General features: G+C 49.2%; 1 protein-coding gene across 1 annotated transcript; it reads left to right on the forward strand.

The window, feature by feature from the left end:
* Positions 1–36: 36 nt before the first annotated feature.
* On the forward strand, positions 37–20,645 carry LOC144125895 (beta-galactoside alpha-2,6-sialyltransferase 2-like). Its single transcript, XM_077659692.1, has 6 exons — positions 37–774; positions 6,227–6,423; positions 13,672–13,808; positions 14,480–14,679; positions 16,049–16,223; positions 17,674–20,645. The coding sequence occupies exons 1-6, from the start codon at positions 529–531 to the stop codon at positions 17,925–17,927; spliced, it is 1,209 nt and encodes a 402-aa protein (XP_077515818.1). The 5' UTR covers positions 37–528; the 3' UTR covers positions 17,928–20,645.
* Positions 20,646–20,757: the final 112 nt, after the last annotated feature.

Raw genomic sequence — 20,757 nt, forward strand, 5'->3', positions numbered from 1 at the left:
CGATGGCTATATTTGACTTTGTGTACGGCTTAGGTTGAGAAAGTTTTCGTTCTTCGTACAGCGTCGCTGCATCGCCGAGAAGGTGTCAACAAACTTGATGTGTCGTGACAGTAACTTTCGACTTCCTTCACTGCAATGACTGTATTTCGCAGCCTCGATACGGCGGACCTTGTTTACAGGCTGTGTTTTGCATGCGACCCATCCTGCGCACACCGAAGAGCGCGAGAAGGATGCCCAAGGCGCTTTTAATGTGGCAAAACACTTTCTGGGGACGTTTGCATTATTGAGCTCGTAATGAAAGTACCGACAACATTACTGCTTTTAAAAAAACGGACGCCCTGGGCTCTTTGGGCACTCACTGCATCAAAGACTGAGCACGCCGCAGGATACAGTCGAGTTTTTATTCAAGTAGACGACGCGAAGATGCTGAGAAGTGAATTCATCGCATGGAGCCCTCGCCCTCGGGATCGTCTTGTGTATCACAGAACCATGTATGTGTTGTGAGCTAATTTGCGTGAAATTCACGCTATGAGGTTGCTCGCGGTCACAGTGTGGGCATTCGTGTGCGTGACACTGCTGGGAGTGTTGGCCTACACGCTGCTGCTATGGAGTCAATACTGGAGGTGGGCTGCTCCACGCAGCACCGAAGCACGAGCAGTGGCACCCCGAAGGCGCTCGGATGCCTCTAGAAGGAACAGCAACGCTTCGATGAGCGGTGGGGTGCTGCAGCCTCATAGGATGGCCCCCTTGCCCAAGGACAAGCTACTTGCAAAGGTTCTTGTCGAACGGTCTTCAATTGTCCTAGGGAGAGCATGTCAACGGTATATATATGCTAACAACCGAATTGCCGGGCCAACTTAATTCCAGCAGCAGAAAACGCATGGCTATCACTGTCTTCCCGTCTCATTTTCATAGACTCAACCTTCTCTGCTGAGAACTCCGCTGAGGCTGAGGACTCGTAAGTTTTGCTACGTCTGGGCGTCGTCCCCTTTTTTGATGCCATTATATTAATTTTCGAATTACGTTTGATCACACACTGCTCGCATGCTTAAACGGTGTTGTTGGCTCAGTGCTTAGGTAAAAAATAAATCAGACAAGATTGGCTTTAATTAATTTTACGTTTAGGCTGCATAATGCGGAGTTTACACGTTTTCCCGGCCAAAAAAAAAATGGTGGTACAAAGCACTAACTGTTTAAATGTGTGGTAACGAAAAAACAAATAAGAAAAATTGAAGAAACGCTGACGGATAAGTGGAGATAAATTTTTGTACATAAAAAGCGTACGCCTTGCGTCGACTTCACTTCTAGCTTGCTGCGATATCAATCTTCAATGCTGTTTTAATCGCCGTATGTCTATAATCAATCACTTAAAGCACTCTCCAACGCATACCCAGCAATTCTGGACAAAAGCATTTTTGAGCGGGGAAACCGTTTATGAGCGCAATTTTTTCTCATAATGTAAGATTTCTCTACAACAATCAATATATCAGCATATCATCCGACGGCAGTCTTGTATCTTTTTTTTCTATTCACGTTTTTGCTATCGTCATAACGTTCCCCATTGGTTTTCTACGGCAGACTTAACTGTTCGATGCGATCGATGGAAACACTTTAAAAGAAATATTTTGCTACATATCAGAATAATGTGCCATTACCATCAATATTTCCTTAACAGTGTCATACAAATTTCGAATTTTCAAAATTTTTGCCCGAGAAAGCTGGACATGTTCAGCTCGTGAGTCTTTTTAACCGGAGGGCCGGTAGCGTGCATATTTCAAATGCGCATCTCAAAGCTCATCACAATCCCTCTGCGTAATACGTACGTGGAGGAGATATAGTTTGACGGCTAATGACAATGTGCTACATGTTTTACAGAGTCAGCATATTAATTCTCTGGCTGGCCTAGATTTCGAGCTGACACAGGAGGTGGACGGGAGCATAGAAAGGAAGGGCCGGAGGGGGGCGGTCGCCCTCGCCCAAAGCGATAAATTTTGCATAAAAAAGGCGTGCTGAACTGCACATTTTTTGGACGAAAAAAGTTCAAGAAATACATGCTTCAAATGGTACCGCCCCTACGGGGTAGACCCATAATTCCTCCCCTGCCGACGCGTCATATATGAATGCAGGCCGCAGAGAGCTTGGCTGCAACCGTGGCAGGGCTTCCGGGGGCCAGGACATCCCATATGACGAGTTCCATAGTTACATGTTTTCCGTATGGCTCATATGGAAGCCATGTGGAATTTACGGAGTCGATATATGGACTTAACTGACAATTAACGCATATGGAAACACAGCACACCGTATGGAAATATTGTGAAAATTATATGTAAAGGGTATAGAAAGCATATATATCTATATAATTTTTTATATGGACTCCGTACTCCCACAATTCCATACGAGCGGCTCATATACGGAACGTTTCAGTAGGACTTACTGACAGTTTGCTTGCTGACAGCCGCATTAGTACAGATGAGGTCAAAGAGGAATAATAATAATTGGTTTTTTGGGGAAAGGAAATGGCGCAGTATCTGTCTCATATATCGTTGGACACCTGTACCGCGCCGTAAAGGAAGGGATAAAGGAGGGAGTGAAAGAAGAAAGGAAGAGAGAGGTGCCGTAGTGCAGGTCTCCGGAATAATTTCGACCACCTGAGGATCTTTAACGTGCACTGACATCGCACAGCACACGGGCGCCTTAGCGTTCTGCCTCCATAAAAACGCAGCCGCCGCGGTCAGGTTCGAACTCGAGTACTCCGGATCCAAAGAGGAACGGGCGAATCACGTCCTAGACTACTTTTCATTAAGGGTGCGTGAATAATGAAGGTTTAGAATGCGAATCGAATAAAATTGGAAGAAAAAATGTCTTCGAATATTCGAGTCGAAAAAAATTGAAGGTAATTAAGCTCCGCGTTAAGAGTATTACGCGAAAGCGTTAATTAATGGGTCCCATCAGCGACGTGGGGTCCACTTTGCGCATCACTTCGCAGACCCGGATGCTGCTCTCTCTTTGACGCTTAATCCCCCATTCAAGTACACCGTCTCTGTCGCCTAAATTCAGCCTACATGCTCATTTATGCGGAATTGGCCATTCTTTATACTTCACGTTCACAGATCGCGGGGAGTCCTCTTGCCGCTCTTGGCGCAGTGGCGCAGCCTTTAACCGATGTGGCTGCAGGTGGCTGTTTCAGACACATCTGCCGGTGGTGCTTGTGAGACCCAGGTCGCTGTTCCCGAGGAATCTCTTGCGACAAATCATTAATTGAACTTTGAATCATTAACTAAGCGGAACGCTGCTGTGTTCGGACCCCTGCCGAATGTGCAGTCATCGCCGCGGACTGGTCGTGAAGCTCACAAACCGAAACTATGCAGCCAGGCCATATTTTGCCATAGCGACAGGGGCCCTCCTATCGTCGTCAAGCCTGCTATCGCATGCACGGTCTACAGGGCACTGTGGAATAAGCGGAATTTTTACACGATCACTTGCTCCAGCAGCGACACCGTGACACGGTTCCCCCTTCGGGAGTCCCGGCCGAAATTCCGCAAATGGGGCTTCCCGCATATGGCAGTTGACCAAAGCAAGACGACGGAGGTCATGCTAGAGTAGTTGTAAATGCGACAGAACGAACGTCACGGATGTAGGCATTATATATGTAACACATTGTGGAAAAAATGAAAAAAAAAAATGTACGCGCTTTCGCGTTGTTCGAAGCAGATGGTCGGCCATGTTTTTCTCATATAATGTGTGATATGCGAGAAAGCTCACTTCCGCAATTTCGCATGAGGGCCATTCCTATAGTGGCGTCCGAATGTGACCGGTCCACGCGCTAATAAATGGAGATGGAAGCGAAGAGGTCGCCTTTGCACTGCTTTCCTGAAACTTTGCACTTGATCTCCGGATAATTTGACCACATAGTGGGTTTTGCCAAGTAGCACCGATACATTACAACAATGTTACACTTTTGTTTTAGTCAAAAGCTAATTCAATGTTCGTAATGTGCTTTCTTCTAAAATTTTGTAATCGTACTAAAATTTGAAATAGCCTTTTCCTACCATTAAATAAAAATTTAAGCAGCATAAACGTAACATTCTCAAAATTTTTAATTCGCAGCGGCTTAGCTCGGCTATGCCAGGATATACGTAGCGAAAGCTAAGGTTAGCCTTGGTTAATCTTGATTGCAAGTCCAGGTCCGTCTGGTTGTCTGGCTAGTTGTTGTCACGTGGTTGGTCACGTGACCAGTCACGCTGTTGGTCACGTGGTGCGGTACGACCACGGTGGGAATGCGAGCACGGCGAAATTGCGAGTTCCATGGCCAATGTAGATTTCGCTTCAGAAACGTTGAAGCAACCCAGCGCGAGCATGCAGGCGTGCCAATATGACGGTAGACAATTTATTCAGCGCTTTTACAAGCACCAGCAACGAGGATGACTCTTCAGCTCCACAATACTACACAACGTGCAACCCGTATACACTCACCTCCGTCTGTCTGTCTGTTGTTGCCAGGAAGAAAGGAAAGGAAAGTGCACAGGCCTGCCCACTGGCTCAAGCCGAGCCACAATCGCTACCACGTGCAGATAGAAGGAGAGTTGAAAGATGGGATTGAAAGACAGGATAGTAAAGACGCGCTAAAGACAAGGCCGATCCCGGAGGCAGTGCAATACCGGGCCAACCGGTGGCGGGAGTGAAGCATCCTTCAAGCACTCCGCCACATTTCCAAAAATAAGTCCAATTGGACCCGTAAAAGATACTCTACGGGGTCCGGACAATCGCTGCGCACTCACTCACCTCCGAAATGATACAATGGAGTCAAGCTTGAGGGGTGTCCCATTAGTGATAGTGGCGAACGGGTAACATGCGAAGTTTTCTAACAAAATAATAGGTCTATTCACGCAGTCTATGGCGGGCACAATGTAAGCGATTTAGTTGCGATGTGCTGCTAGTCAGCATTAGAATAGTGCTTTATCTGAACGTTAAACTAATGGTTTAGATATAACATATACCGTGTATATGGTAATTTACAACGTTAATGTAACGTTGCAATGAAACATATAACTTTACCGCAACTTATGAAACATTTATACCGTTCCAATGCGCGGTTTTACCTGAGGACGTATGAAAACCGGCGAGAAATTCTACTATTGACGAATATTCGCAATTTTTATATTATTATTCTAATGTGCGGTGCTACCTGTCGACTTTGAAAGTCGGCGATAAATTCGACTGCTGCCAAATATTCGCAAATTTTGTAATATTCGGAAAATCTCGGATATCAATTTCTCGAATCGAATATCAACCGAAAAATTCGGCAGAGACTGATTAAGACCGCTTATTTGTGGGAATGCGAAAACATTACTTTCCCTAGTTGCAGTGATACCCACCCGCACACACGCGCGCATGACACCATCCGGGACGCTGTACGACAAATGGTTGCGTCACAATTTTGGTACGAATCTCGGGAAAACTGGCGCCACATGGAAGTCGGCCAGTGGTGAGTATACATAGACGAACGACATGTATAGGCATATTTTGTTGAGAGATGGGTTGGGACCCGTAGAATATCTGATCCGGGTCCCATTTTAACCCCATATATTTTTGGAAATGTGGCGGAGAGTTTGAAGGATGCTTCACTTCCGCCACCGGTTGGCCCGGTATTGCACTGCCTCCGGGATCGGCCTGGGTTATTACACCGCGCGTCTTTTCTATCCTGTCTTCCTATCCCATGTTTTAACTCTCCTACTATCTGCACGTGGTAGCGACTGTGGCTCGGCTTGAGCCAGTGGGCAGGCCTGTGCACTTTCCTTTTCTTTCTTCCTGGCAACAACAACACAACAACAACAGACAGACAGACATGTATAGGACTGTCTGAAGTGGCGGTGGCTTGCTGTGTGAGTCATACGGCCGCTTGCTGATGGCCTGCTCTTTTCTTGCCATCGCTATTGGTTTCTTTACCACATGCGAGTACACACATACATACGCGCCGCCGGCTTTTCTCGTAATGCGATAAGTAATGCTTTCGAATTATTAACAAAAATATTCGATTCATATTCGAAACTTCAAATTTCCCCACATCTCTACTTTTCTTAGTTACAGTTGGGCCCATGTCCGTGCGGCAAGCAGGCTATTTCTGTATAAGTGTGTCCTTCTTCTGTCTGGCTACACGTGCTTTTTCGCAGCTGTCTGAGCAGGTCGGAGGCTAGAGCAGACGCATGGAGAAGTTGTCCTCGCGCAGGTGGAGGCGTACCGCACGCAGCTGGTGCGCCAAATGCGCCGCGCCCAGTGGGACAGCGTCCGGCCCGTAGGCGCCGGGGGCCGGCCGGCGACAGACCGCTACGGGGTGCGGCCGAGCGGACGCAAGCCGTCCCGCTTCGCGCCGCCACAGCAGCTGCTGGCTGGAGCCAAGGCATTGCGCATGCGCATGCTGCAACGGTATGCTCTGCACTCACGCCCAGTCTCGACGTTGTCGCTCAGAAATCGGCACAAAACTCACTTAGTCGTGCAGGTCGCGAAACACTCCGTATCTGCGGACTGCTGAGCGGTACAACTATCGAAATTCACAAGCTCACGCAGTCTCCCATGAGTGGTGGTGGTAGTGGTTGTTTATTAAAATAATAGTAAAAAGGAAGGAAAAGATTTTTGCTAGCCCCGGCATCTGCCATCGATACTGAAGCACCTGAGCTGGGGCAGCGGAAATAAAGGATAGCAGGCAGAAGGGAGAAATGAAATGAAAGAGGTGAGGGGACAGGAAGAGAGGATAGGGGGAGAAGTAATATGTACAAACTATTTACACAACAAGAAATGTGTCCAGGTTGTGCGCGTGATTAGTTCATTTTAGAGGAATTGAATCACACACGCGCACAGCACTGTGCTTGTTACAACTGGAGTGGGGCGTCTAGTTATTAATCGTTGAAGGTAGAACTCGCGGAGCGTTCGGTCACTGCGTGTAACTACCTGACGGAGAACAGACGGGACGTCAAGCCCGTGTGTTCGAGGAATGCACAGAGGCTCACCAATGTTCGCTCACGAGTGCGCGCACTGCCCTGCGGCCACAATAGCGTCTTGATGGAGTCCGGTAGTATGCCCAGCGCCCTATAGGCCGCGAGCATATCGCGACGAGCATCGGCGAATGCGGCACATGAAGGAGCAGTCTCCCATGAGGGATAAAATAAATTCACCAGATGTGTTCGAAAGTCGCGAAATGTCGCCGATACGTGATCGATGAAGTCACTGGCGGCGTGGTTGACGGTAGATTGCGAAAGTGGAGTCGAGTAGTCTTAACGAATCTCGAGCTGGAATGGAGCTGTGTCGGGCCCACCATACGACACGGTGGTGTCCTCGTAAAAATATGGAGAGGAAGTTGTGAGCCAGAAAACGTGGTAGGTAAATACAAGCTGTGCTGCGCTAACATGCTACTTGGCGGCACCAACAAATTACGGAAACGGCTGTTAACTATATGAAGGACGTCATATTGGAGGAGGCTTCTTCGGCATAGTACCTGTGCTGGAGAACATCAGAAAAAAGGTGCATCATGTTAACTAATAAGGTCATTACAATATTTTTTGTACTTGGCTTTTTACTTTTACAGTTAACCACCTGGTTTCAATTGGAGATTGTAGCTGACCGTTAGTAATACCCGTATTAGTTTTTGGAATTTCAAAAACTCAATTACCCTCAGACCTGGGGCCAACAAATTTTGGACATCTTGCACACTTCGAAAATCGCCCGTCTTTGACGCTCGCGCTGCAACGCTCATTAGTGCACTTATGTCTCCGTGGCGCGCTTGACACGCGACCTCTGCCTCGACCCCACTGCGGTGCTCGCAGTTCCAGAGCAGTGTACCAATGACTTACCTTGGCAGTAGTGGTTCGTCCTCTATGTATGGTGTGCCAGCACGCCCATTTCCATAGTTTTCCTTGTTTCATACTTGCTTGCGGTATATACTTTTTTTTTGCGGAGGATAATTTCGCGCATTTTTTATAGCGAGCGCCGGAGACATATCTACCAGTTTCACCAACTTACTGCTGGTCCGAAGTACCCTTTCGCAGTCGAAGCGTCTATTTTGCGGTGTAATTTTTTTCGACTTTCTACATTGTTTTGCGTAATTCTGTCGCGGAGAGACGACGCCGCATGAGTCGACCAACATCAACTCATGCGGCGTTGTCACTTCACAACCGAATTGCGGAACAAGATGCTCAGCTGTAGAATGGCTTCATCGTGGTCTACACAGATACAAGCATCCAAGCCTAAGAAGCAACTGCCGTTTACTTCCCTTGCAAGCTTGCCCTTAATAAGACATCCAGATTTCGACTACCGTAACCTCCCTACTCCCTTGTGGTGAGCTCAAGAGGCGCTTTGCTCTGTGGCCGCCATTCCCATGTGGCTCCCTATATATACGGCCTACGTCGTCATCCGCACCGACGCATTTCAAGCAACACGCCTACTCCGACGCGTGAGTCGCAGTTCAGAAATTTGCCAAAGCATCCATCGTCCGGTGGCTCGTATCCCGCAGCCAATTCGTATCGAGTGAATTCCTCCTGATCTCCCAAAGCCGTGCAGATTCTGCGGCACGCCAAGCCACACCAACCACTTCAGTGCCTCGGCTCAAAAATTTCGATGATGCCAACCTCTTTTTAACGAGAAAGGAGCACACGTGCTCGCATGCCTTCATTGCGGTAACCGTCCCGCGCGGTTTTACACGTGCAGAGGTGGTTGCGCTTCAGATGATCCGGATTGGGGTTGCCTTCACTCCAGCAATAACTCGAAAGTGGCCTAAATTTCGGGACTTATATTATCCCCTCTTCGGGTGTCCAATCTTCAAAACCGGCAATACTGATGCCGATATGCACCATTTGCTATGGGTTTTCCGGACGATAATCCTGCACCTGGCAGCAGCGGGTCTCTCGCCGAACAATATTCCTTCGTCATATATACTCCTTGGACCCATAGGGACCGCATCATCGCGTTCTCCTCGACTTCATTAGATCGGCCAACCTTTTTCCATGCATTAAAGCACCATTTTCTTTCAGCTATCATTACATACCCCTGTATGCCCTCAGGCAATAAATATATCGTTTAAAAGGGAAAAAAAAAGCTTCATGATGGAAATTCTGCACAGCAAAAATGAGGTGGCTGCCGATTTCTCGGTCCCCTGTAGTCGTTTACTGAAAGTCGTGCATGGATTTATTCTATAGAAAAGTCAGTCATCAAGAATGTGGCCAGTCTGTCCGATGCACATGTCTTGAAAAGTGCATGGCTTCGAAACACGCAAATATAGAGGGAAGTCAGGCTTCGCATCTTTTCAAAAGTGTCCGTCGGTGCGCGGGCAGCAGTTCTTGTGGAATGGGTGCACGTCTTGCCAAATAAATTCCTTTAATTTTCATTACTTCTTAAAACAACCTGCTCTGTGCAACACGCTATAGAAACAGCGTGGCCAGTAGCTGATTACGTTGAGCAAATTTGCAAATAAAACACGACTGAAATATTGCCACATGACGTACGCATCACGTGACCCACAGCGCCTCCTCAACCTTTTATAGCGCTCGCCAGTGGGTCGAAAGCATATACGGTGGCGAGACCGGGATCGCACTCTTTCCACGTAGTGACCATGGATGGCGCCACCGACGCAGTTTACATCTCCGCACTTTTGCTCTTTTTTTTTTCCTTTCATCATTTAAAAACTCGCCCCGTATACATGCAAGTCGTCCTGCGTTGACTTCGCCCGTGGCTGTAAGCAATGGCTGCTCGACGCTAATCGGTCATTTCCGAATCGGCACTTTCTCGTGCCTCAGATGATGTGGGCGGCGTGTGCAAAATGCATACGCCTCGGTAATATGCCCGACCTTGCACGCACAAGGCACAGCGATGATGCGACCGAGTCTGGACAGCGCTTAGTTCCCTGCGAACATCATTCGTTGACGGTGCGGATTGCTCGTCTTTCGAGCTTTCCATTTCCTCCTGGCACTACTATAGCATTTTCGCTCTCAGCGCAACACGAACGGGACACAAGACGAAGGACTAGCACAAACAGGCGCTGACTATCAACTGGTTTTTTATTGAAGAACGAAAAGCGTATAAATACAAACAGTGAACTACTTATCAATCAACAAAAGTTATCTGGAAGGCACGTAGGAGGTCAGATAGGTCAATTCCCTCTCGGATAACGTTATGGAATGGCTGCTGATACAATTTGTGCCGTTGTGGTGAATATAAAAAGCTTCCATTACCTCGCGTGTTAATTTATTGTTATGTCGGAACAGGATTCACGTGTTCATGCAATCGGGAACACATTGGCACTTTTTGCACTGGAAAGACGCCTGGGCAAGGGAGTCCCCTTTAGTTCTTTCTGCATGATCCTTTTCATGCCTGCATTGGCATTGCCTGCTGTGGGAGCCTGTGTGAGACAGGGGGTCATTTTTCCTGCTGTTTTCATGCTCCATCAAGCGTTTGTTAACGCACCTGCCAGTCTGGCCAATGTACATGGCACCGCAGGAGAAGGGGACCTGGTATACCACCCCTACCTCGCAAGGTATAGATGGCGACACATGACGCACCTGACAAGCATTCCTCTTGCTCTTGCCGTAGTGCCTCTGATTGACCTGTTTGTACATTGCGCTAAGTTTTCTAGGTGCAGAAAAGACGACATCAACGTCGTATCTGCCCGCAACTTTTTTCAGCCCATGTGTCAAGCAGTGTGCATACGGGACCACAGCCGGCTTTTTCTTCTTTTTGCCTTCTTTCGGTTGAGCCCCATTCTTGAGCTGCCTAAGAAGTTTCTCCGCTGCCCTGGAAATGAGTTGATCAGGGTACCCGTTCACACGTAACCTGCCTGTTTGTGCCAAAATGCTCTCTCGCGTCCTTTCATGGCAAGATTTCCTGAGAGCTGATTGCAGGCAAGATACGGCAATGCCCTCGTCTTGTGTCCCTTTCGTGTTGCGCTGAGAGCGAAAATGAACACTTACCAACTCGCCCAAATTTCCGCCTTGCTGAACTACTATAGCAGCCTAGAAAAAACGGGACTGTGGATTAACTGTGTACATGATGCAGGGACGACCGCCGCAGCTCGGGAAACGCGCGCGCAATCAGCGGCTGATCATGCGCGACCGTACCGAGTCTTGTTTGCCTTTTCTCTTGCGAGAGTGACGTCCTCCTATCTTTCAGTGTTCTCGCACTGGGAAACCAACCACTGGAACACGTTACTTCCAGCGACGCAACGGAAGAAAAAAAAATAGAAATAATAAGGGCGGTGCAGAAAGCAAGGACACCCAGCCTGGTAAAGAAAAAGAAAACGCGAGAGCGCAGACTTGGTGCAAGGCTAATTGCTTGATGCTCTGCGGTTTCGAGTTAGTGAGGCAATAAGATAAGCACGCGTGTGCAGCCGACATGTAGGGTGATTTCGCATCTGTCTGCCCATGCCGACTTTCCTGTTTTATCCTTGATTTTGATTTCTTCACTGAATCAGTTGTTAGAAACGTTTACGATGGCACGTTCGTCGCCTTCTTTTTACGTAGCTTTTAATCCGGCGACGCAGCGTGGTAACTGAAATAAGACTTCTCAACTATTTCAGCCCGCATCCTTACTCAGCGGCGTGCAGCAGCAACCGTTCTGCAGCAGAGAGCGAAAAAAACATCAAGTCTTGTGTTAAGAAACGAGGGTAGCTTTTTGACGTTGCTTAACTAGCGCTTCATAGTATGCGAAGCGCATGGGGCGGTGCAGGGAGCCAATTCGGCCCCCGAAATGGGGCTGTTTCGCGCAAGTATTTTGCGATAACAGGCACTGGGCGAGGACGGCTTGAATGTGCGAGCAGTCCTAAAATTTCTTAGTTTATGGTTTATGGGGGTTTAGCGTCCTAAAGCAACTCAGGCTATGAGAGACGCCAAATTGTTTGGTGTTACCAGCGTATCCCCCGCAGTATTTTTAGCCATAGAATGATCTGGATTGTGCGGTGTATTGTAGTGCATGCAGTGGTCAGTGAGGAGGGATCGAATGACTGAATTTGAGCATCCCACGCCAGTATGCCTGCTGTACTGTCTCACGAAATGGAAGTATGGTGTGCGTATAAGGTGTATCGGATGAGTGTCAGGTCTGTGAAGATGTCCTTGTGGTGATCCTTCAAAAGGTTTCAGCGCGTTTGAAGGTCATAATGGTCGGAACGCGGAAGGGGTGGACGGTATATAGCGTCGCAGGCCAAGGCACGTGCCAACTGGTTCTTCAAACCATAGCGGGACCCGGAGTCCGCTGAATGGTGACTCCGAGGTGTGGATGAGCTCCGAAGTGCTTTCCAAGTGTTGCTGAGGGGGAGGGGGGGTAATAGTTGTGTCGCGTAGTGCACTGCGGGCTGTCGTCTCGAATGTCGTGTGAAGGAATGAGGATGGACAGCAGCTCAATGCACTTCCTGACACAGGCTGCGAAATAAACGGCTGCTCTGACTTCCTTGAGACTAGAAAAATCAGCGTGTATCAGTCACATACAATAAGGCAAAAAGCATAGGCCACGAAGGACGGCAAGCGTTTGAAACGCTGCGATGAGCCAGGAAACGTGTTTCAAGGCCCTTTTGAACCACGTTGTCCGACGCTTCGTGTTTGGTTTTTATTTTTCCCATCTTTGTTATGACGCGCAGATACGTACACGGTGTAATCGAGCCTAGTGGCATCAGATTACACGCGCACGAAGGCGATTAAGGTGTTTTTTTTTTTCCTTAGAGCAGTCGTGGCACGATATTGAGGGAGCCGAAATGTCCGACGTGTAAACTGTTCCCTGACGTAAGGCGCTTTTCAGTCAACGAGTGACGTCTGCGCTTGTCATCTTGGCTTCCGCCGAGTTTGGTTTTGCGAGCTCTATAGTCAGATACAACTCAAGAACGCAGCGGCGAATGCGCCTCAAGGTATGCCCTCCAACCAATGGCGTCGACCGAGTGTCCTAACGTTGCGGTTAATCTCCTTGCACCTGCTACCGTGAAATAGCATGGGGCTGGCAGGTGCAAGCTTGGAATTAACATGGATTAACCTGATTAACCGCCAATCGATGGACGTCATTGGCTTGAAGTACTCCTTTGAGGGGCATTAATTTACCGCTGTGTTCTAGAGTTGTATCCAGTTCGCTCGATAAAGAGTAAGCTTTTAGACATTTAAGGCGATAGCCTTTAATAGCTCATACTCGCGGTGACCGTCCGTCCGTTACATCTCCACCTAGGTCACGTGGCGCCACGCTCGCGCCAGCTGCTCTTCTCCTCTGTCGTGAAATGAATTCAAGCGCGGTAAATTCAAGTCAGTGCACTGAGTGCAAATCAGTGCATTTCTAGTACAACGGGCCCTTTCATCAACGTACGCCACAGTCCTTGTGCTACTGTCGCAGCCATAGCACATGCCATTTGTCGTGCGCGCTCGTTGTCTTTTTGCAGTGCAATGAGTCGCAAACGGCTTTCGCCTTCCCGCAGTTCAGAGATACCTAAGTGCCTCCAACGAATTTTTTTAGCGCCTCTATTGCTTGTTATTTGGGTGTCATCGCTATACCACAAAGCGACACGACTCTCTACTGTGGCTTACGATGCAATAAACGTTCTGGCACTGACGGGCCATCTCCCGCAATCATTTTGCCTTTATGTAAATGTTACCTGTACCTGTGCGTGCGCTCGTCTTTGAGGGCCGAGTGAAGCTATTTTCAATTCCCTCGGTGTAACAGGGACACGGAACCGTTTCGGCGGATGGGCTACGGTCGATACTTCCCAGCGGCTGACTTCTACGCGAGCCATTTCAACAGCTGTGCCTTGGTCTCCAGCGCAGGATCTATGCTCGGCTCCAGGCTGGGACCAGAGATCGGTGAGCGAGTATGATGATGCATGGCGCTGCACCTTTTGCCTTCTCCGATGATTTCGTACGCGTATACCAGGGCTGTGAGGGCGTGCGGCTTAAGTGTTCCATTGACTGCGGGTGTTGCGACAATGCGTGCCAGCCACGTGGCACCTGCACTTTTTGGGAATGCCCAAAAAGGGCGCTTTTCACACGAAAGTAACACAAGACATGCAAGATATGCAGTGGCGAGGCCTACATCTTGTGGACAGGCTTTCACGGAGCTTCAGAGTCTGGAATTGTTGTTAGCGTCCAGTTATTCCTAAGTACAGCGAAGAGCTAGTGACCAGTGGCCATTTCCTTGAACACATTTTGAGTGGTTCCGTCCAAAGGATCCGATTGTGTGCGCCTCACTCGCGCATCTCTCGCGACCGTCGAGCGGAACCTATATACAGACCGGGATTAAACTAGCTTCCGTGGTTTCAAGTCAGTTCACGATTTACCAGCCTTCTGGCTCCTATCACTTCGACGACTGGCTGCTGCACTGACGCCAGCCAATTTGCAGGGCAGGGAATCCGGTTTCAAATCCCTGATAGTCTTGTTTCGGCTGAAGTTGTCCGGGTCTGCGCGAAGACGACACGCTTGCCACAATGCCCTCCGTCCTTGCCGCGAGCGATGCGGGACCCGCGTGTCTTCCGCAGACGGCCACGAGACGGTGCTCCGCTTCAACGACGCGCCCACGGCTGGCTTCGAGGGCGACGTGGGAGGACGCACCACGGTGCGGCTGCTCAACTCGCAGGTGCTGGCTCGGCCCGAGTTCGACTTCTTCAACTCGCCACTGTACCGCAACGTGACGCTGGTGGCCTGGGACCCGTCCGGGGACCACCAACCGCTCGACAAGGCGAGTGCGCCGCAGGGTGATGGCGCCATATATTGATGTACAGAGCTTCTGCTTGAACTACACCAGAAGCTCGTCTTAGCGCGTGGTGGCACTGATGGACCCTTGGCTAAATAGTTGCTGCCGCTGCTTGCAATACAGGGAAACAATGGAGCATGTTGTCAAGTGCGAGGGCCGACCAGCCTGCAATACACGAGGCGGCCATGACGGCTGGGATGTTATAGGAAGTTTGAAAACAGCAAATTTGAAGTGAATGCGCAGGAAATGCATGCAATATGAAGTTAGAGGACTGGTGGAGGAGTTTGGCAGGAATTGGAAAAAAAAATTACCGCAACGCTCTTGGAAAAAGGAGCGGAACATATTGACAAGGTGACAGCTCTCACCACCCGAACTGTAAGGGAAGCAGCTGAATATCTGTATAGGCATCATCATCATCAGCCCGACTACGCCCCATGCAGGACAGAGGCCTCTCCCATATCTCTCAAATTAACCATGTCCTGTGCCAGCTGCGGCCACCCTATGGCTGCAGATTTCTTAATCTCATCCGCCCACCTAACTTTCTGCCGCCCCTGCTACGCTTGGAATCCAGTTTGTTACCCTTAAGGACTATCGGTTACCTTACCTTCGCATTACGAGCTGCGTCAAAGCCCATTTCTTCCTCTTGATTTCGTCTAAGACGTCATTAATGCGTGTTTGATCCTCGACCCACTCTGCCCTCTTCCTGTCTCTCAACGTTACACCTATCATTTTTTCTTCCGTAGCTCGCTGCTCTGTCGTTAATTCGAGTTGATTTGTTTTTGTTTTATGGGGATTTAACGTCCCAAAGCGACTCAGGCTATGAGGGACGCCGTAGTGAAGGGCTCTGGAAATTTCGACCACCTGCGGCTCTTTAACGTGCACTGACATCGCACAGTACACGGGCCTCTAGAATTTCGCCTCCATCGAAATTCGATCGCCTCGGTCGGGATCGAACCCGCGTCTTTCGGGCCAGCGGCCGAGCGCCGTAACCACTCAGCCACCGTGGCGGCTCGTTAACTCAAGTTGAACCCTTTTCGTTAGCCTCCACGTTTCTTCCCCATAGGCGAGTACCGGTAAGATGAAGCTGCTATGTATAGTATCTATAATTTGCTGGTGTCTAGATATCAAAATTAGAGGTCAATAGTTCGATTCCCGGACTGACCAGCGACGCAGGGTTTTCATTCATCGCCTGATGATTGGTCACGAACCTTTTTTTTCTTTTTTGCGCTGTCGCCGTGCGAGGACTGTCTGAATAAAAATCGACGCCGAGAATATCGCACCAAGAAAGGGTGGCATTAAGACGCTAGTGGCCGAAGTGCGCTTCGTGATGTATACCCCGGTGATTTCTGCGCAGTGGGTGGAGCATCCCGAGTTCGACCTCTTCCCGGCCTACTGGCTTCGACGCGAGGTGCTGCCCGACGAGCCCTTCTACCTGCTTCACCCGGAGTCGGTCTGGGAGGCGTGGCACTTCCTGGACGGCGAGAACCCGGGGCCCGTGCTCAGGAACCCACCCTCGAGCGGATTCCTCGGTGCGTGAACACTGCCGGCAAAAGTGGATCCGTAATTTGCACAGATTGTGGTGCCGTTCGGCACTTTTAAGCCTAGCATATATAGTTGTCTATGACATGCAATTTACATAGAAACCCCCGGCACTGCAGACACCGTTTTTCTCTAAGAGCTTAAAAACGACAAAAAAATGGTGGGGTTTTAACTTAGTTAAACCAAGTATAGGACATGCGTAAGCACTTGAGGGAGCGCCGCCTCAATGGCAACCGCATGCAAGATCAAGGTCAGCGTTCAAGGTCAAGTCAAAGGATCAGAGGTTGAGGCTTCTCACATACAACTGGTTTCTCAACTCTGCTAGTGAACTATAGTGCTCACGCACTGGAAACGTAAGTCGTGGCTTCGGCTCATGCGCAACCAAATGTTGGACGCGTCGCAAAGCGAGGTCGTCATTACCACAGCACCGCGGCACCGGATTCCAATGACACCCACTTTGGGTTTTGGTTTTCCTGTCAGCTGGAAATAGACATAATTCAGAGAAAAACCAAAGGTGGAAGTAGCACCATTCGTCTAACGCAAATCGGAATGAGAATATTCGAAACCAAGCTGCGCATATGAGATTAATCTGATAAGAAAAGCTAAACGCCAGAAGGAACACGCGAGAGGAGTGGTACATAGGCAGCGTAGCATATATGTTCAATACCGGATAAAGTGTAATTAAATACTTGACTGAATGCGCAATGACCTATCACGACAAGCGTCATTTCATCTGTTCTTTTTTCCCCCACGCATCTGAAGCTCTGTATGCTCGCTCGCTGTCTCTCTCAAATATTCCCACTTTTTCTGCCGTCAAGCATAACTGGGAACATAGGAGAGCTTGCACTGGGGATGGGGGGAGGTTGCACATACATTTTCCGGAAGCCTCGCTTTTTCCATTTCCTCGTTCTGTTCTAATCAAAACAGCCTAGTAGGCATATTATAAGAAAATTATTCTAATTTAATTTATTCCGTTTTGATTTATTGGGCTCAAGGGCCGCGTCACCGCTATTTCCAGAGTCCGCCAGTCGAATGAAGTGGCACAGAAAGGAATGAAATAGAGTTGAACGAAAATGCGATAGTGTATTATACTATACACGTATACAACTCAAGAACGAAGCGGCTTTTCCCCGTCAAAAGACCTCCTTCCAGCCAATGGCGTCGGCCGATTCTCGTGAACCTGCCAGCGTGACAATGCAGGGAGTGGGGGATGAAAGGAGATAGTCCCCTCTTTGCATTGTCACGCCACTCCCTGCAATGCTGTGCTACTGCAGCTAGCAGGTTCATGAGAATCGGCCGACGCTATCGGCTGGAAGCGGTTCCATTGACGGGGAAAAAGCCGCCTCCTTCTTGACTTGCATACGACTATAGCCGTGAAATGCTCTCGTGTTGTGGTCGATATGTAGAAGGTGCAAACGTATAAGCGGCGCCTGGGCGCAGGGCTGCTGCTGCTGCTGAAGCAGTGCCGCCACGTGGACGCCTACGAGCTGGTGCCCTCGATGCGGCTGACCAAGCGCTGCCACTACTACGAGGTGCACGAGGACCTGGGATGCACGCTGGGCGACTGGCACCCGCTGGCCGCCGAGAAGCTGCTCGCGCTCCACCTGGCGCCCTCGGCGCAGGCGCTGGAGCAGGTCTTCGCCAGGGGGAGGTTGCCGCTGATTGGCGACGAAGCGCCCCACCAGGGGGCGTGAGCAGACGTCCCGGTGCCTCGTGCAGCTTTTGCTGGTGTGATCAGCTCTGAGCTCACTGTGGTCAAGCGAGCGGACCCGGCCAGATCTAACGAGTAGACGCGTGACAGAACTCTGGCAGCGTCTGTCGACCGGACAAATCATCGAGGGTTGAGAAACCCCGGAAAGCAACGGCTGCAGTGCGATATAAGAGCAGAGAACTCTGAACTGTCTATCCATCACTGGAAGCAAGAGGGGCACTGCTTATCTTGTAGTTAAGGTGATGCCCGACCAAGCAAACCTCTGTCTTTCCAGCGTCGTCGCAGCTGTGTGTAGATCTGCGTGGCACCTTTCGTTATGCGCTCAGTTTCTACTGAAACCTGTTGCATTTAGCGACTGTGAGCCTGCTACGGTTGTGTGGTGCACTGCGGGCGTGGGACGCTGAATACTGCAGTGATAGCCGTGAGCTTAACTTGTTGCCAGTGCGGATGTACGGCTGGGAGTTTTGTCCTGCTAAGTTGTCCCACTGCTAAATTTTTTTTGTTCTAATTTTTGTTTGTTTTGTTTTGCACAAAACGACACGGCAAATGGCACAACATAGACATAGCAGCCCCAGTCCCGTGTCCTTGTTGAGCCTTTGTCTTCTCTAAGCGTGAATAACGCCCTGCCCTGTTGTCTTCAACTTCATGCCCATGCGCTTGCTTTGACTAAGTCGTATTTCTGCGAAATAACTGTCTCAATGGATAAGCTCACAATAAGGGGGCAATGGTGCCAAAGCTGGAACCGGAAACATACCTCGAAGGCTGTCACGTTTGGAGGATAATGTAAGCGGCAAAATCAAAGAAGTTCACATTAACGGTCACGCGGAAGAGTCTAATCGTTTTTTTTCTCTGCGAAAGTTCAAGCCCTGCAGAACGTAAGTAATAATCTTTGGTGTAGTGAACCGTAACTAATGGCTGAGAAAGAGTTACGAAGCGGTTGGACCTTCACGGAGGGCTTATGAACGTGCTCAGCGTTGCTCATTTTCGCTCATAATACGGCCTGGTGTCGCCGCGGTGGCTGAGTGGTTATGGCGCTCGGCTGCCGGCCCGAAAGACGCGGGTTCGATCCCAGCCGCGGCGGTCGAATTTCGATGGAGGCGAAATTCTAGAGGCCCGTGTGCTGTGCGATGTCAGTGCACGTTAAATAACCCCAGGTGGTCGAAATTTCCGGAGCCCTTCACTACGGCGTCCCTCATATCCTGAGTCGCTTTGGGATGTTAAACCCCTATAAACCAAACCAAATACGGCCTGGATTACTTCTCAGTATGCCACCGCGGTGGTTCATTGGTTATGCATGGTGCTCGACTGCTGACCCGAAAGACGCGGGTTCGATCCAGGCCCAGCCGGTCCCATTTCGACGGAGGTGAAATGCTACAGAGGCACGTGTACTGTTCGATGTCAGCGCAAGTTGAAGAACCCCGGGTGGTCTAAATTATCCGGAGCCCTCTACTACGACGTCTCTCATAGCCTGAGTCGCTTTGGGACGTACGTTAAACCCCCATAAACCGAAACCGAAACTTCACAGTAAGCTCGCTTTTCGGACTCCCAGGACGAATTGAATTCGAGACGCACAGTTTGTTTAAAACTAAACTGTGTATTTAAGCTTGTAACAGTGCCTGAAGGCTGTCGGTCTTATTTAGGTGAGAACCAAAGCACAAAGTTATGAATGTGGCGTTAAAAAGTCCCAAGACATACCGGTGTAGTATGCACTGTCAGCAAGAAATGAAACGCGAACAAGACAACTGAGCCGTGGACAGCAAAATACGAAGCTCTTAGCAAAGGGAAGCTCAATATCTGCTCAGGATATTTTAATTTCGAAGGTGTGAAGACTAATTCTTCAGAAGTGTCTATCAACCTTGCTTTTATTTCCTCTCCAGGAGCTAATATGTTGGCGTTTTTGTATCGATACCTCACTTGTCTTGCTCGCGTTTCATTCATTGCTGATAGTACGTACGCGCCCGATAATTTTCTCTTGAGTTGATGCGCAGGCGCAAACCACGACCAAAGGAAGCGAATCTTAAGACCACGTGCTTTTTATCATTTGTTTACTTTTCGCAAAACCACGTAACTCGTCCCTGCATACAGGGACTATACAGGGCCTGTATAAAGCGCCATACTATAGTATGGCCCACCACCGGAACTTAACACTGCGTTAGTTTGGTAATAGTATATCTTAAAGGTTACTGCATGAGAGCATTAGGAATCACAGGACGCCTCTTTCGGCAGCTCCGGGATGCAAACTAAACAACTTGGTGGGTCACAAGAAGGAATAAAAACGTCCCTGCCGGTGCCGACAGGTATAGTAACATGCACGCAGTCACCCAACCACGGATGCCGCCGACGAGCAAGAGCCAGATACGACTGAAGCTGGCCTCTGTTCACCTTGAAGATCGCTTCCTCACATCAGGGCATTGCTGCTTACAGAACTCGACGTTAACAATGCTTGTGACGCTCCTATTATGTACGCGTATAGTGGGAGTTGATATCAGAAACGTCTGCAAAACTCTGCTATCTAGACTTCGTCTATTTCGCTAGGTCATCAGTAACGTTTACTAACTATATATTATCTGTGAACTAGCTCATCGAAGCAACTTTTTGCAGCTCACGAAGGAACAAGGAGTGGCTCGGTGGCAGACCCCTCACTTTCCCAGTACCAAAGGTGGGCATTTGATCTCAAAAATATCGATCTCACCTCAACCTCAAAAAAAAAAAAATTTGCTGATCTCACTCAACCTCATCAGCTGAGGTTGAGGTCTCCCGAGACGCCCTCACCTCACTTTTCCTGAGGTCACTGGCGACCTCACTCAACCTCA

This window comes from Amblyomma americanum, chromosome 3 (assembly GCF_052857255.1).
Source record: "Amblyomma americanum isolate KBUSLIRL-KWMA chromosome 3, ASM5285725v1, whole genome shotgun sequence".
Taxonomy (NCBI): Eukaryota; Metazoa; Arthropoda; class Arachnida; order Ixodida; family Ixodidae; genus Amblyomma; species Amblyomma americanum.

Excerpts from the sequence above, each read along its gene's own strand:
- LOC144125895 (XM_077659692.1), top strand. The coding sequence starts at position 529 with ATGAGGTTGCTCGCGGTCACAGTGTGGGCATTCGTGTGCGTGACACTG. Across the intron at positions 13,809-14,479 it reads CAGGCTGGGACCAGAGATCG|ACGGCCACGAGACGGTGCTC; the intron begins GTGAGCGAGTAT and ends TGTCTTCCGCAG. Across the intron at positions 14,680-16,048 it reads ACCACCAACCGCTCGACAAG|TGGGTGGAGCATCCCGAGTT; the intron begins GCGAGTGCGCCG and ends ATTTCTGCGCAG.